We start from the raw sequence: 14,318 nt of genomic DNA on the forward strand, positions 1-14,318 counted from the left end.
TTGAACCAATCTTCTTACCGGGCATATCATCTTTCTGGTGTCCTGTACAAATTTGGCACCATTCAAGCCCATTTATTCTTTGTGCTCCCATTTCTCTCCTAGCATATCCAGGACATTCACTGGTTCTCTTCTACAAACCAACATGAAAGGGGAAAACCTTTTAGAAGCCTGAGTCCCCAATATCCTATAGAGGGCCCACAGCAACAGATCATCCAATTCTTGGTGTCTGCATCTACCATCTTCTGCAGAAAACGTGTAAGAGTCTGGCTGAAGCTCTCCACTAATCCATCTGTTTAGGGTTGATATATTCCTGTGTCATTAGTGGGGGACTGTCTCAATATGGAGGAGATTGTTTTAAGTCTTTCATAAGTATAAACATAAAGGTTGGTAAGGATTTCCTTCAGGACACCAATTTCCAGAAATATGGGACTAGATTTTTAATTATGTGATGCGTTTTTTTTGCTTCAGGTTATGAGTATATTAGGTTGCACATGCACACAACCAGTATGCACCTATTACCAGCTTTATAAGGGCTGATTGGGTCCCATGGTGTCTGTCCCAGTGAGTCAGAAAAATAAATCAATTATAGGCTGGGGTTATCAGGGTGCCCGCCCCATATTGGTTTAGGAAGTCTTTTGGCAGATACCCAAAAGCTCACAATACATCTTACTATGACTGTGCATTCCTGGCCAAAAGAACGGACCTAAATGTTCTTAGGTCTTGGTTATCACCTTGTGGCCCGCTGACAAATGGGAATGGGTGAGGTTTAACACTATCTTTTGAAATGAGGGGTGGGACCAATAACGGATCTCTTTTTTCCATCTCCCTTTAGACTCTTCTACCCATAGAGCAGGCCTTTTCTTTCCATGACATAGGGATGTGTGCTCTGCTCCACCTCTTCTAATGACATTATTTGGTCACATGTTGACTGCAACGCTGGGTCATTCCTTGGAACCACAGAAAAGTCTGGGCTCAGGGGGTAAGTGGTCAGTCACACGTGGGTAGACCCAAAACTCTGATCCCCTCATTTGATGCTGTTTAGGTTGGTTACATGGTCAGGGAAACATGGAAGGTATTGCTCACAGATGATCTGGGCAAAGGGTCATACCTCTTGAATTACAAATGTATCTGCCTGATGGTTGAACTGCACAGCGGACCGTCCGTCTGTGTACCCATTATCTACAACGTCACCAGTGCCCACACCCAGGCATCATTTACAGTTTACCAACATTTTGAGCTACCTGCTTATAAGTACCCTTAGGAAATCATCTCTTTTGTCCTCAGGATACCAATACTCTTCATCTGGGAGCCATATCAATGACCTTGATGCTGTGAAGATGAAAGTCTGTGTCTCAGTGCGTAGCTTCACAAGGAAATGTGGATAGATCAGGCAGGTTGGCAGGCTTATGGTAGGTGTCTATTGTAGCATTTGTGGATCTCAAGTATGACCCAGTTTATCACAAGTCTCCACAAAAGACACAAGTCTGATATCAAGGTTAAATAAAGATATTTTGGGGGGCGGGGAGGGCAACATAAAATCGGACCTGAATGAGCATCAACCCCAAACAGTACTCTGAGCCAGAATGGCAATGTCTTCCAAAGTCTCTAGTGTCACGGGCATCTGTCACAGTCCAGGTCTTTCTTTTTTATAGCAGTCTTTTCCTTTCACTGGTGAAGGTTTGATGAGGATGTGGTCTCCAGCAAGGTAAAGTCATAGGGGCGCGGTAGCCGATTCAGGTGGCACACTCCTCTTTGCAGAGGTAAAGTAGGCATAGACTGCATACAGGTGGAATACAGGCTGCCTGACCCACCTTCCTGTCGCAGGGTCCAGGTGCTACCTCTTTCCCACCCACTCTGACTTTCCTCCTCAGCCCTAATGCAACTGTGTACCTCTTCTCCTCTTATCTTATTTTCTTCCCCTCTTCCTTTCACTAACTCCTGCTCTCTTATTTTACTCTCTGCCACCTCCTTTGCACCTTCTATCACTGTCCTCCTTACTCTCTCATGCACCCCCTTTGCATCCTCCTCCTGATTTTGTTCTCCTTTAAAACCCTTGCTCTTTCTTTCACCATCATCCTTGCTCTCTCATCTCTCTGTACCCCCTCACACCAATGTGTACTCCTCTGATATTATTCCCTTCCGCACCTCGCCTATTCCTCTTTCCACCAACCTCCTCTCTTGTCTCCTTCCCCTCTACTGCCTTTCTGTTCCAGAGCATTCTCTAAATGCACACCATTTCCTTTTCAAAACTCCCACACCATTGATTTCCTGTGGGCCGTTATCCCCTCCACATGGGCAGGGCTTCCTGGTAGGATCTGCATGTGTGTGCGTTTCATTATCTGTGCAGGATTGGTCAGGCTTAAGCAGGCATGTTAACTTGGGTTTTACAGGTGTAGGAACATGGGTTTCAGGAATTTCCCATACTGAACTATATCTGGAACAATATATGTTGTTCCTGCTCGTTGCATAGAGTATGTGCATAGATGCTGGAGCTCCATGCCAGTCAGCTGCGGCTGTCATCGCTCAGACACCGGTGCCCCAGATGCCTCAGCAAATGTCTACCTGAATAAGCCAGTAAGTGGGTTTATTGCTGGTGAACTCACAGATTTATACAGCAGTTAACCCAGGAGTCTATTTCCTTGCAGGGCCTATGATAAAGGGCCAGATTTACTGATGTTTCCTGATTTACATCTCTTTTTCAATGGTACATGTGACAAGCCGTCGCCCCCTGGCCAAGTTTCTGGTGTGGTGATCAAGGGATCACCCACGGCCCTCCATGATGGAGCGGGTGGCAGCACCCGTCCCCACCCATCCCAAGGGTCAGGCATTGGACCGCATCACAGAACTTTCTAGAGACTAGCACCCACTCCCATCGATCTGCCTCTATTTCTGAACTGTTTGAGTGGCTGCTGTTGGAGATGGTTGTACCAGAATGCCATTCGCGATCTGGTTGGCACACAGGGATGGGTTATTACCTGGAGGTATCTAGGGCATTTACTCCACTCTATGTTGGGAATGAAGCACAGCGTTGTGAACGGGTCTCTGCTATGCAGAGGCAAATAGTGGAGAGCATTGATGGCTGCCAGTTGTATGTGGTCAACTGTCTCCAAATATTAACCAAGTCTGGTGGCCTCACTGTGAATTCAAAAGAGGGAGTTGATTGATACTATCCTCAACACATTCCTGAAATGATGTAACTAATTACGTTTGGTTTGTATTCCCTATCACATAAACATAATATTTGTGTTTTTGGACAAGCAAAACCCAATCATATTGCACCCTGATGTACAAATAGGTGGAAAGGAAGGCAAACTAGTGTACAGTTAGGCTGAGGTAGGGATTATGAAACCTTATTACAGGTTACTTGAGATGGTGCGATTCACTCCAATTAAGCTGCTATACAAGTGTTCTTTGTAAAAATGCTTTCTTTTCATTCCGACACTTTTTAATTGCTCAGTCCCTATAATACCTTTTTTAATGAAACCTTGTTTTAATGAGGGTTCAGTTTGAACATTGTGGCACCTTTCAAAGTAATATTCCGTAAACATAAATCACTATGTGGAGTTTTTATGAGGAGGAATTTGATTTGTTCTCAGTTAAGATGCAGTGCATATCAGAAATAATTCACCTGAGCCAACAATGAGTTTTTAATTGGGCAATAACTGGCACACACACAAGGCTGGCAATTTAGGAATGCAAGGCTCTGGAAATTAATCTCAAATTCTGTGCTCCTCGAGGGCACAGTTACTGGGTTGTATCGATCCAATGTTCCTCAAAGGAACCAGTCAGCTGTAAATCTCCCACTTCCCTTTTACCAGCATTGGTTTGACTCCACTCAGGAAACAGCGACCTCAGCCTGTAGTTTCTGGGTCCTGTGTGATTTCTCTTCCCTGCTTCCTGTTCCAATCGAATGATCGCTCTGTCTGTGCCCTTTACCCTTTCTGCCACTTTTTTATCCTTAACCTGTTAAGTGCCAAGGACGAGTGTGCTTCTCCTATTTGCTTAGCCATGCTTAATAGCCCAACAGTTAAATGGCACTATGTACCACAGGAAGTAGTCCTAGCACAAGATTGCTGGAAACACCTGGCCTCAAAGAAAATGTGTTCCCTTTTGAATTGGTCATTTAATAGTTTTTGCATCAAGACCCCCACATCACTTTTCCGCTGTGGCTTTTAGCCACCTTCCATTGGTGGGCCAATGAGCTCAGTGGCCAAAATGATTTACATGATTGCTTTGAGATATCACTTTAAAACTTTTATATTTAGTGCATGTGACATGAATTTCATTGAAACGTTTCTTCTGTTATAATTATTGTGATCAGTAAGATTGGCGTCTTTTCACTAGGACAGTCTTCATGTTTTCACCAATGTTACTGGTCTATAAGCATTCAAAACTGTTTTCCATAGGCCCACAAGCAAAATGTAAAACCAAAACAAATTCTCAAATTAAACTGAAAATGAAAGGGCGGGGTGAAATGGCCAGCAGTTAACGTGGTCCTCAGTTAAACACCAAAGAAGACTATTTGGTCCCCTAAACACATTCAGTGCTAGGGTAAAGTGTGTACAACATAGTAAGGTGGTCAATGTCTCTGAATACTGTGGGGAATCCTGTGGATCCCTCACCAAAACATGCCTAGAGCAGGGGTGCACATATGATTTTGACAGAGGGCCGAAAGTACCTTACATGAGGACTATAGTGGGCCGAAAAGTAAATGTGGGCGTGGCAGGAGGCTTTTTCAACCCCCAATTTGTATTAAACACATGGAAAAAGAATATGTTTTTGAGGGGTAACGATTTTTATTTGCATTTCAAACTTACATTTTGTACTACACATTTTCCATTGTTATAATTTATTTCTATTTAGGTATTGTATCTCGTCTGTTTAATTAAATTATATACATTTTATTGACCCTACATTGGACATTCCGTTATTTTGGACTGCTATAGTTTGCTGTTTGGGTAACCTTTCCCAATGAGTGTATTTAAAAGCTTGTTGAATGTGCAATCCAACCTGAAAACCGTGCTCGACTATGCAGAGGATGCATAGGCAAGACAGGGGGAGTTGTTTAGGAGTTAATGAACCAGTAACATTCCACACTGGGTGCAGGCTTTCTTAATTTTAAGGCCATGATCTTACTATGTACAAAATTACGTTATGACCAATGTATATGTTTTACGTTTTTATGTTTTAAATGGTCTGTGGTTTGTAATTGCTCATGCATCAGAAACTGAATGATGTGTTATTTATAAAGAACCTTAATCCAAAGCAATTATTTGTTGGTCAATATTGTTTGTATCTGTGCCCGTTTGCCTATGGGCCTAAGGCGCAATATAAATGATTAGATAGATAGATAGATAGATAGATAGATAGATAGATAGATAGACACACACAAACAAGCACCCATACAGACCCGAACCCCCCACCCCCCAACTCCGAACCCCCCAACCTGCAAATCAGCACACTCTCAAACAAGCACCCATACAGACCCGAACCCCCACCCCCAACTCAGCACACACACTCAAGCATGCACCCATACAGACCCGAACCCCCCACCCCCAACTCAGCACACTCTCAAACAAGCACCCATACAGACCCGAACCCCCCAAATCAGCACACTCTCAAACAAGCACCCATACAGACCCGAACCCCCCACCCCCAACTCAGCACACACACTCACTCAAGCATGCACCCATAAACACCCGAACCCCCCACCCCCCAAATCAGCACACTCTCAAACATGCAAACATACAGACCCAAAAACATTCAAAACCAAACATGCATACACATCCGACACCCCCCACCCCCGCATCTCAACATACACAAAAACACATTCAAAACCAAACATTCATACACATCCGACACCCCCCCAAACCCCGCATCTCAACATACACAAAAACACATTCAAAACCAAACATTCATACACATCCGACACCCCCTCATCCCCGCATCTCAACATACACAAAAACACATTCAAAACCAAACATTCATACACATCCGACACCGCCCCACCCCCGCATCTCAACATACACACAAACACATTCAAAACCAAACATTCATACACATCCGACACCCCCCCACCCCTGCATCTCAACATACACAAAAACACATTCAAAACCAAACATTCATACACATCCGACACCCCCCACCCCCGCATCTCAACATACACGAAAACACATTCATACACATCCGACACCCCCCCACCCCTGCATCTCAACATACACAAAAACACATTCAAAACCAAACATTCATACACACCCGACACCCCCCCACGCCAACATACACAACACAAACATACAGAGAAACAGACCCGACACACAAACACAAACAGACCAATTACCGGAGACATGCTGGAAGGCAGGTAATCTGGAACGCTGGCGAGGTAACTGGAATCGTGCTACGGCTGGCGTGGTCCAAGGCTGAAATGCCTTCCGGCATCAAGCCTTATGGACCACGCCAGCCGTAGTACTGGCCCGCCATTGGTGCAGCACACACGCACTACGTGGCTCGTAGGAGCGACGTGGTGCATGTGTGCTGAGCCAATGAGGGCCAGTGTTTTGTCCGGCCTGGAAGACAACAAAGACTTTCCTAATGGAGGGCGGCCGATGCTGCTTGCGGGCCGCCCTCCATTAGGAAAGTCTTTGTGCCTCGCAGGCCTGACAAAAGAGCATGGCGGGCCGCAACTGGCCCGCGGGCCGTATGTTGTGCACCCATGGCCTAGAGTCTCCTCCCAGAGGGTCAGGAGAAGGCAGACACTTTCTGATTCCAATCCTGGAGTTGGTGTACTGCTGGAGGATCGCCCGGGTGGAGACAGGGCCCAGGGTAGGGAAGAGACTCCATGGAATGAGACATGGTATTTTTCCTTGGCGACAGATACTCTTCATTCTATTCCGGGAGAGGTTATAGCCTGTTGCTGTTCTAATGGGGTTCAGCCTTTGGTTAAAACTAAGTTATTTAAACCTAGGATTAAAACAATAAAATCTATCACATCCACAGAAGAAATGTTTGTTATCCCTAAATGTCCCCCTCAATATCAAAGGAACACCACAGAGAGTAGTGAAAGTGTTGCACCTTCTGTCTCTAACCACAATTCCTCTTCTAAAAACATCAAAGGGAGCAAAACCACTATTAAAGTTAGAAAGGATGTGGGAAAACCTAATTTCCTTAAAATGGGCTACAAGTCCCAGAATCCCTCAGGGACTGTGATGAAGAAGAGGGCTGAAGAGGCATGGACAGGAAAGCAGGCCTAATAGTCCTTTGCCAGGGCCAGGCAATTAATACTAAGGGCCTGCAACTGAAGCCAATTACTCCACCTGAGAGGTATAAAAGACTGCAGCAGGACGGAGCAGTAGAAAGAAGCTGGAACAGGAGATGGAAGGTCGGCAGAAGAACCAGCAGAAGAAACAAAGCACGAGGCTGGCAGTTCACAAGGAAGTGTGACCACTTAAGGGACACCGGAGCGAGAGAAGAGCAGATTTAATCTGCAGGTTCTGAGTCGGTCCTGTGCTCACAACCCGTTTGGCTGTGGCTGCATAGGAAAAGACTGGAAGAAGTGAAGTCTTTCCACGTGTGCCTAATTGCTTTGAATGCAGAGCTGAGGTTGTGCAACTCCACGGCCAATGTGCAGAAGAAAGTCGAGGGAAGCAGGAGAGAAGGAGACTCTCTGAGGTCGAGGCCGGGTCGGAGACACCCATATCACAATGTTAATGATACACATTAACCCGGCTTACACCAATGCCTCGTCTATCTTGTTACCTGCATTTGCAGGGGAGCAGTTATCAGATTTACCTTTCCTCCCTTTTCCTTAGGTAGAGGGACATTTTGGATTTGAGTAGGTATAGATGGGAGTAGATTGTATTTATGAAAAAACCTATATAAATGTGCAAATCACAAATAGCTTTTTACAAAATATGTATTCATCAGTGTGAAATAAGTTGAGGATACCTGACACATTTCTAGCTTGCATAAAACACTGGGCTAGCCTGGAAACACATGTGCAATAATACTCGGAGGCACATTTTCAGCGCAAATGAAAGATGTATTAGCGTTGCGTAAGGTTTTTCTGTCTTTCTATTGAGATGAGTCCCATCTTCGTTAATGTTTACGGGGGAGAGGAGGAGCAGAGCGCAACATGCGTTTTCCGCGGTTCCCTTCCTCTCCACCATACAAATGCTCCAGCATTTGTGCTGGCATGGATTTTCATGCTGGTGTAAATGCTGGGGATCCCTATGGGGTCTGCCTACTTTGTGCACCAGTCAAATGCAGGCAGACGCCATAGAGAACAATTGTAAATGCTGACTGCCATGCGTACATGGCAGGCACTGTTAACTCAATATGTTTGGCCGAGGGCAAAGGGGAGAGCAAAAGACGGCGTATGCGCTTGCACACTGCTTTTTGCCCTCACCTTTTGGACTCTGCCGTGCAAATGATGAAAACTGGGTGGCGGGTACCCGCCTACTTGTATGTCTACACATTATGGGTCCCTGCCGCCGAATAACTTGCTCATATAAAATGAGCGCCTATGTGCCACTTTTATACCTTCTCAGGTTGGCAGAAGTAACAACGCTTGTTTGCAAACTAAAACATGCTGGACAAAGCAGTCAATGTCTGCATGATGCGTGCACTCACAGTGCAGCTCCATGTACTGAGTGGCTACTGTTTGCTTAAATATACTGTCAACCGCGTGCAGGTCCCTATGCCCTGATAGCTGCTGTCAACAGGGTGCACGTAAAAGGGACTTGCAACAAAAGCTCTGCGCCATAACGGCCTGCGCCCAAAGCGCTAAGCTGGAATGCCCGGTTCGCATGCCAGCGCTGCCCCTCTTTAATGTGATGCTTGGTTTATCACTTTGTTCATCTAAACAGGGTGTTACTTCTGTGTTAGTTACAAGGCAAATACACTGACATTGGTCTGTCTTCCTTCTTTCTTATTTAAGCGGAAGAGTCTGAATGGACAGGCCCGTTCTACTTCATCCAAGGCGCCGACCCTCAGTTTGGCCTGATGAAAGCCTGGGCGGTGGGCGACTGTGATAATGGAGGCGACGAATGGGAAGAAGAGATCAAATTGACACAGAAGGCGGTGGAAGCCATTAACAAGCTTAAGCCGAAACCAAAATTCTTCGTTCTCTGCGGCGACCTCATTCACGCTATGCCAGGTAGGACTCACACTTTGCTCGTTTTCGCAATGCTTTTATTTGAAATGTGCTGAGTGTTACACACCCTTCACATTGATAAACCCGGCGACCCACAGACACATTGCGTTTTTCTCACTAATTGCACTTGAGGAAGAAAGTGTGTTGGGAGTCTACACCAATGAATGAAACATTATCAATAAAGTGTCTGAAGTTAGTTAAGTGGCAAATGCAATAGAATTGCACCTCAGCTGCGCATGAGTTTCAGATTTAAAAAAAGTGGGTGGTCCCAGTGATGTTGGATGTTGTTCATCATGTTTTTTAATAGGTAGGTTGTTTTTGCTGTCAAAACAGAACAAAGAGACAAAAGGTGAATAACAAAACAGTGATGGTATTTTAAAGGAAATAATAGTGATAAGGGAATGTCTAGCTGATGATCATCACCTACAAATAAAACTATTAATATCCTTGAATATAAAAAGACAATGAATTTCTTGGCTCATTGTATAACAAAGGATCAGAATATTTAGATAACGAAATAAACACCAGACATTACTGGGTTTTATTGAAGCAAAAACAAGTTTCTACAAAAGGATAAGCAAATGGGCGTCAATGGGGTTGCAATGACGCGCTCATCCGATTAATATGAGGTTCTACTTTCATTAAAAGATTTGCCCCTCGAGAGCCACTTACAATGCTTAATGAATTACCTGACTCTTGCTTGCTAAGCTTCATGATAGGCACGCTGATGCGATTGTTGTAGCACCTGAGACGATGGGTTACCTTTGGTTATGTTCCGTTGTTGTTGTTTATATGGCAGGCCGCTGCCCTTTTCATGTTCTTTCAGCACTCTGAAAAAGAGGGAGATGGGTTTGGATAGTTGGGAGAGAGAGGGAAAATTCAAGAAAGCTTTGCTGTTACCTTGATGAATGGAGTACAGAAGTAATCAGGTACTGTGTAAGGTGTCTCATGTCAAGAGCTCTTGGGCTTTCTGTACCCAGATGGGAGCCAGATGTGTTGGTAATATGAGGATATGTTGCTAGGGACTAATGACTATGACCTACAAATTGGTTGTAGGGGTGTAGTGTTCTGAAGTTTGATTTTTGTTGCGTGCGGGTATTCTATTGCTGTGGGCGGGTGGCTGAGTTGGTATGTGTATTATGTGTTGGAAAGTAGCATTTGCACATGTTAGTCTGAGGAGCAGTCTGTGGAGACACTGATGGGTGTTTGGAGCATCTGTCACGTATACCGTGCCAACATCCTGGCATTGGTGCACATTGGTAGGGCCATTGTGTGAAGCAGTTCTGAAGCACCCTAGGGGGTTAGAGTGTGTATGCATTCCTGGCAGCGGATAGTGTTTAACGCCAGGTCCTCAATCTTAGTGGACAAAGCCTTCCTGCATCCTAAAGCAGTGGGTACCAAATCACTGTGCAGATGGTATTCATGTTTTTATGTCCATTGAGTTGAGTTGTTTTTCTTTCTTGAGGAATGTTGGAAGGTCAATGTAAAGATTTGTGCCAGTCTTTTTTCAACACCCCTAACTGATGCACTGTCTTTCGTTTTGGAACGCAGAAGTGATGACTCTATTCCTACTTTTATTTTGGCTAACTTAAAGATTTAGAACACTATACATATTGCTCCCATTTGACACTATTGTGGCGTCTAGCACTTTCCTTGGACTGATTTGTCAGCACAATGTATAAAGGTCTAACCTTGGTGGACCAGGCTGTCAGAAGAATAATGTAGGTTATAGTGGACAGAAGCATTTGTGGTGGTAAGAAGCCCATCCTCTAAACATAAATGTATCCTAGGAGAGCACTTAGAATGAGAAAGGTCTGGACCATGAGTCGATATCGCAAAGGTTGGTGGTTCTCTGGATCTTTTATTTTATTTATTGGACATTTGTAAGGCTCCTATAGACAGGTGTTTCCAGGCACCACAAGACAGGATGGGGGTGGGAGGACATGTGAATCATAAGAGCGCTACAAAGAAGAAGCGGTTATATTGGCCTTGGAACAATCCTACATGTGCATGATAAAGTGATAAGTGCAAGGTGGGTGAGGGAAAGAGGGAGAAGGGCGGTACCCCCACGGGTGAGGTGTGGGCTAGTGCTGGTCAGGCAAGTGTCGGGGAGAATAGGGGGGAGGGTAGGAAGAGTGCAGCGGACAGGAGGACTGGGTTGGTATAGTCCGGGAAAGGAAGCCCGAAAGCAAGTGCTGGCAAAGGATGCAGGGAGGGACTGGTGGGGGCTGGTCAGGTCCCTGTATGACCCTGAAGGGACTTGGCCCCAGTCACAGCGGCAGGTGGAGAGATTAGCATGAGAGGGGGAAAGGAAAGGAAGAGGAGAAAAGAAATGTATTGAGAGGTGAGGGATCTACCTCCCACTCTCTGTTTGGAGAAAGGTTTGACCTGCAGAGAGTTGTAGCCAGAGGACCGAAGGTTTCTGGCTGGGAGGTATTTCGGGAGAGAAAGCTGGATGTAGAGGGGTCCCAGGTCCCAGACAACCTTGTGGATGATGCAACAGGTTTTAAATGTGATACTTGCAGTCAGAGGGAGCTAGTGGAGAGATTTTAGGGCTGTAGAGATGCGGTCCCTGGGCTTGAGGCCAAGCATAAGTCTTACAGTCCTTTTCTGGATTAGTTGGAGGGGCGAAGGGAGTGAAGAGGGAGGTTGAGGAAGAGGCTATTGCAGTAGTGAAGCCTAGAGAGAACCAGGGCCCTGGAGACATTGAGCTTCTGGGAGATGGCGAGGAAAGGTAGAATGCCCCTGAGGAGATGAAGCTGAAAATTGGACTTCTTGGCAAGGTCCGTGATGTGTGGAGAGAAGGAAAGAGAGGAGTCAAAGATGATCCCAAGGTTTTTTGCATCAATAGTGGGTGAGGGGAGGGGACCCAGGGAATCTGGCCAGAGTGAGGGGGAAGCTAGGAGCGGGCGTTCCAATGTGAAGGATCGCTGTCTTTCTGGCATTGAGGCAGAGATCATTGGCAGAGCACCATGGCTGAATAGCAGTCGGGCAGTCAGGTATTAGGCAGGAAAAGGAGGAGGAGGAGGAGGAGGTAGGGGGAAGGCAGCCGGAAAGAGAGCTGTGTGTCCTCTGAGTAACAATGGAAAGAGGGGAGTAGGTTTAGATTGTCCCGGGAGGATAGCTCAGCGGCAACGTGTTCGCCTTGGAAGCAAGACGACACGAAACAACACAGGTTCGATCCCCGGGTCCGCGCTTAGAAACCTCTGGGTATTTAAGCGCATTATAAATACGCAACTAAGAAAAAAAAAACAATTACGCAACTAAAAAACAAACAATTCCTGTAACAGCGCCTCGATGCCTGCGGGCTGTGTGGGCGCTTTAGAAATGAAAATAAATAAATAAAAATAAAGAAATAAAATAAAAATAGATTGGGTGGGCCAGAGGGGCGACGTAGATACTGAAGAGCCATGGCGATAGAATAGATCCATGAGTGACTACACGGATAGAGAGTGAGGTGGAGGAGAGAAAATTACACATTTGAACATGGCAGGGTTTGTTAGAGAGGAAAGAGGTAAGCCACGCCAGTGCCCTGTCCGTGATGCCTAGGATATCACAGAGACGGTTTATGAGAATGGAGTGGTTGACAGTGTCAAAAGCAGAGGAAAGATCAAGTAGGATCAGAACAGAAGGAGTGTTAGAGTCCAGATTAGAGGGTAGGTCTTCTCGGGTATTCAGGAGAACAGTTTCAGTGCCTCTGCCTGCCCTGAAACCAGACTGGTTTTTGTAGTATGGTGTCAGATGGGGTCAGCTGACAGAGGCTTAGTATACATGGAATGTTGCTGGATGTGAGGTCATGGAATGGGAATAGGAATGTTACGGTTTAAGTAGGGCAGTTAACGGATCAGTTGTTCCTGCTGCTGGTTGGAGGTTGATGGAGTGGTGTCCGTGGGGTTATTCATTCTTACTGATACTTGATTTGAGACTCAACAATAAATACTCAAGAACCTTCTTGGAGTACATTGTTTATTGCTTTCTTCATTTGGCGATGAGGATGGGATCTTTCAAACCTCTGAGTACCTCACAGCACTCCCAGAGCTCAGCGGGAAGATGTTTTCCGTTGCACGATACTGTGGTGCAAGTACTCCCATCCCCGGTGATCTGATTCCAGTGAGTAGAAGTGCATGAGTGTTTCAGAGCCAAGGAGGGGCCAGTGCACAGAAGCGAAGTGAGGTAGAGGGACGATCTACCTTACAAGTGAGGGACGAGCTGCAGTACACAGTGAAGTTGAAATCCCACAAGTAAGGAGCTGTGGGAGGAACCTGGGCTACTATTCAGACTTTTTTGATTGGACATATATAAACAAAGCTCTTAAGTGTAAAGTGAGATGTGACACAAGTGCATGGGCACAAAAACGTACATGCACACTTTGCGCATCAGCGTCACTACGAAAGTAGCAGCATCATTTCCCCGGGAACACTTCCACGCTTCTCTAGAAAGAAGAAAGCACTGCACAATGTTGTGTATTTGCGGTGGCCATCTTAGGTGCTGTTTGTTTATTATATGTTACTTGACAACCAGTCACCAGCGACGATCGCACTGAGAATCGTACTAGAAGTAAAGGATTCAGTTTCCAGTGGAAAAACACATGTTGCAAACTATGAGCAATGCACACTGTTGAACAAATTAAAGGATATTTATCAAGGCTTCCATTTGTTTTACATTTCGTTATTTCTAGCAATTTATTTTCTTCACTACTGTGACAAATGCAAGGGGTAACCATACACCCCCCTCCACCATTTTTAACCATAGCTGGTGATCCTCTGATTCCATGGAGAGAATGGAAAGACTTTTGGAGCAACTACATAGGAACAATTGAAAATGAAAATGTTACACCAGCTAAAAGGAAAAAATTACTTTTTCACTCTTTAATTCCTGAAGGAGATAGAATTTACAGAGTGCTACCACCATTGAGAATAGGTGAAGGGGATGGATTTGATGAATATGAACAGGTGTTACAGTGTTTAGGTATATACTATTATCTCAAAACAAATGAGGCAGCCAATAGGTACTACTTTTATACCAGAAAGCAGGAAACGGCTGAAACAGTTGATGACTACGATAGTGCGCTCAAGAAATTGGCATTGACATGTAACTTTGGAAGTGGACTAACGCAGGAAGACCTCATCAGGGATCAAATTATAATACATACCAATAGCAATGTTGTGCA

The 14,318-nt window shown here is 45.2% G+C and overlaps 1 protein-coding gene across 1 annotated transcript in view; it reads left to right on the forward strand.

Moving 5' to 3' along the window:
- CPPED1 (calcineurin like phosphoesterase domain containing 1) overlaps positions 1 to 14,318 on the forward strand; it is a 1,551,866-nt gene that overhangs the window by 398,225 nt on the left and 1,139,323 nt on the right. The window contains exon 2 of the mRNA XM_069645590.1: positions 8,933 to 9,151. Coding sequence (XP_069501691.1) covers positions 8,933 to 9,151 — 219 coding nt within the window. The remainder of the gene's footprint in view (positions 1 to 8,932; positions 9,152 to 14,318) is intronic.

The sequence above is a fragment of the Ambystoma mexicanum genome, chromosome 2p (assembly GCF_040938575.1).
Source record: "Ambystoma mexicanum isolate Mex_15411 chromosome 2p, UKY_AmexF1_1, whole genome shotgun sequence".
Taxonomy (NCBI): Eukaryota; Metazoa; Chordata; class Amphibia; order Caudata; family Ambystomatidae; genus Ambystoma; species Ambystoma mexicanum.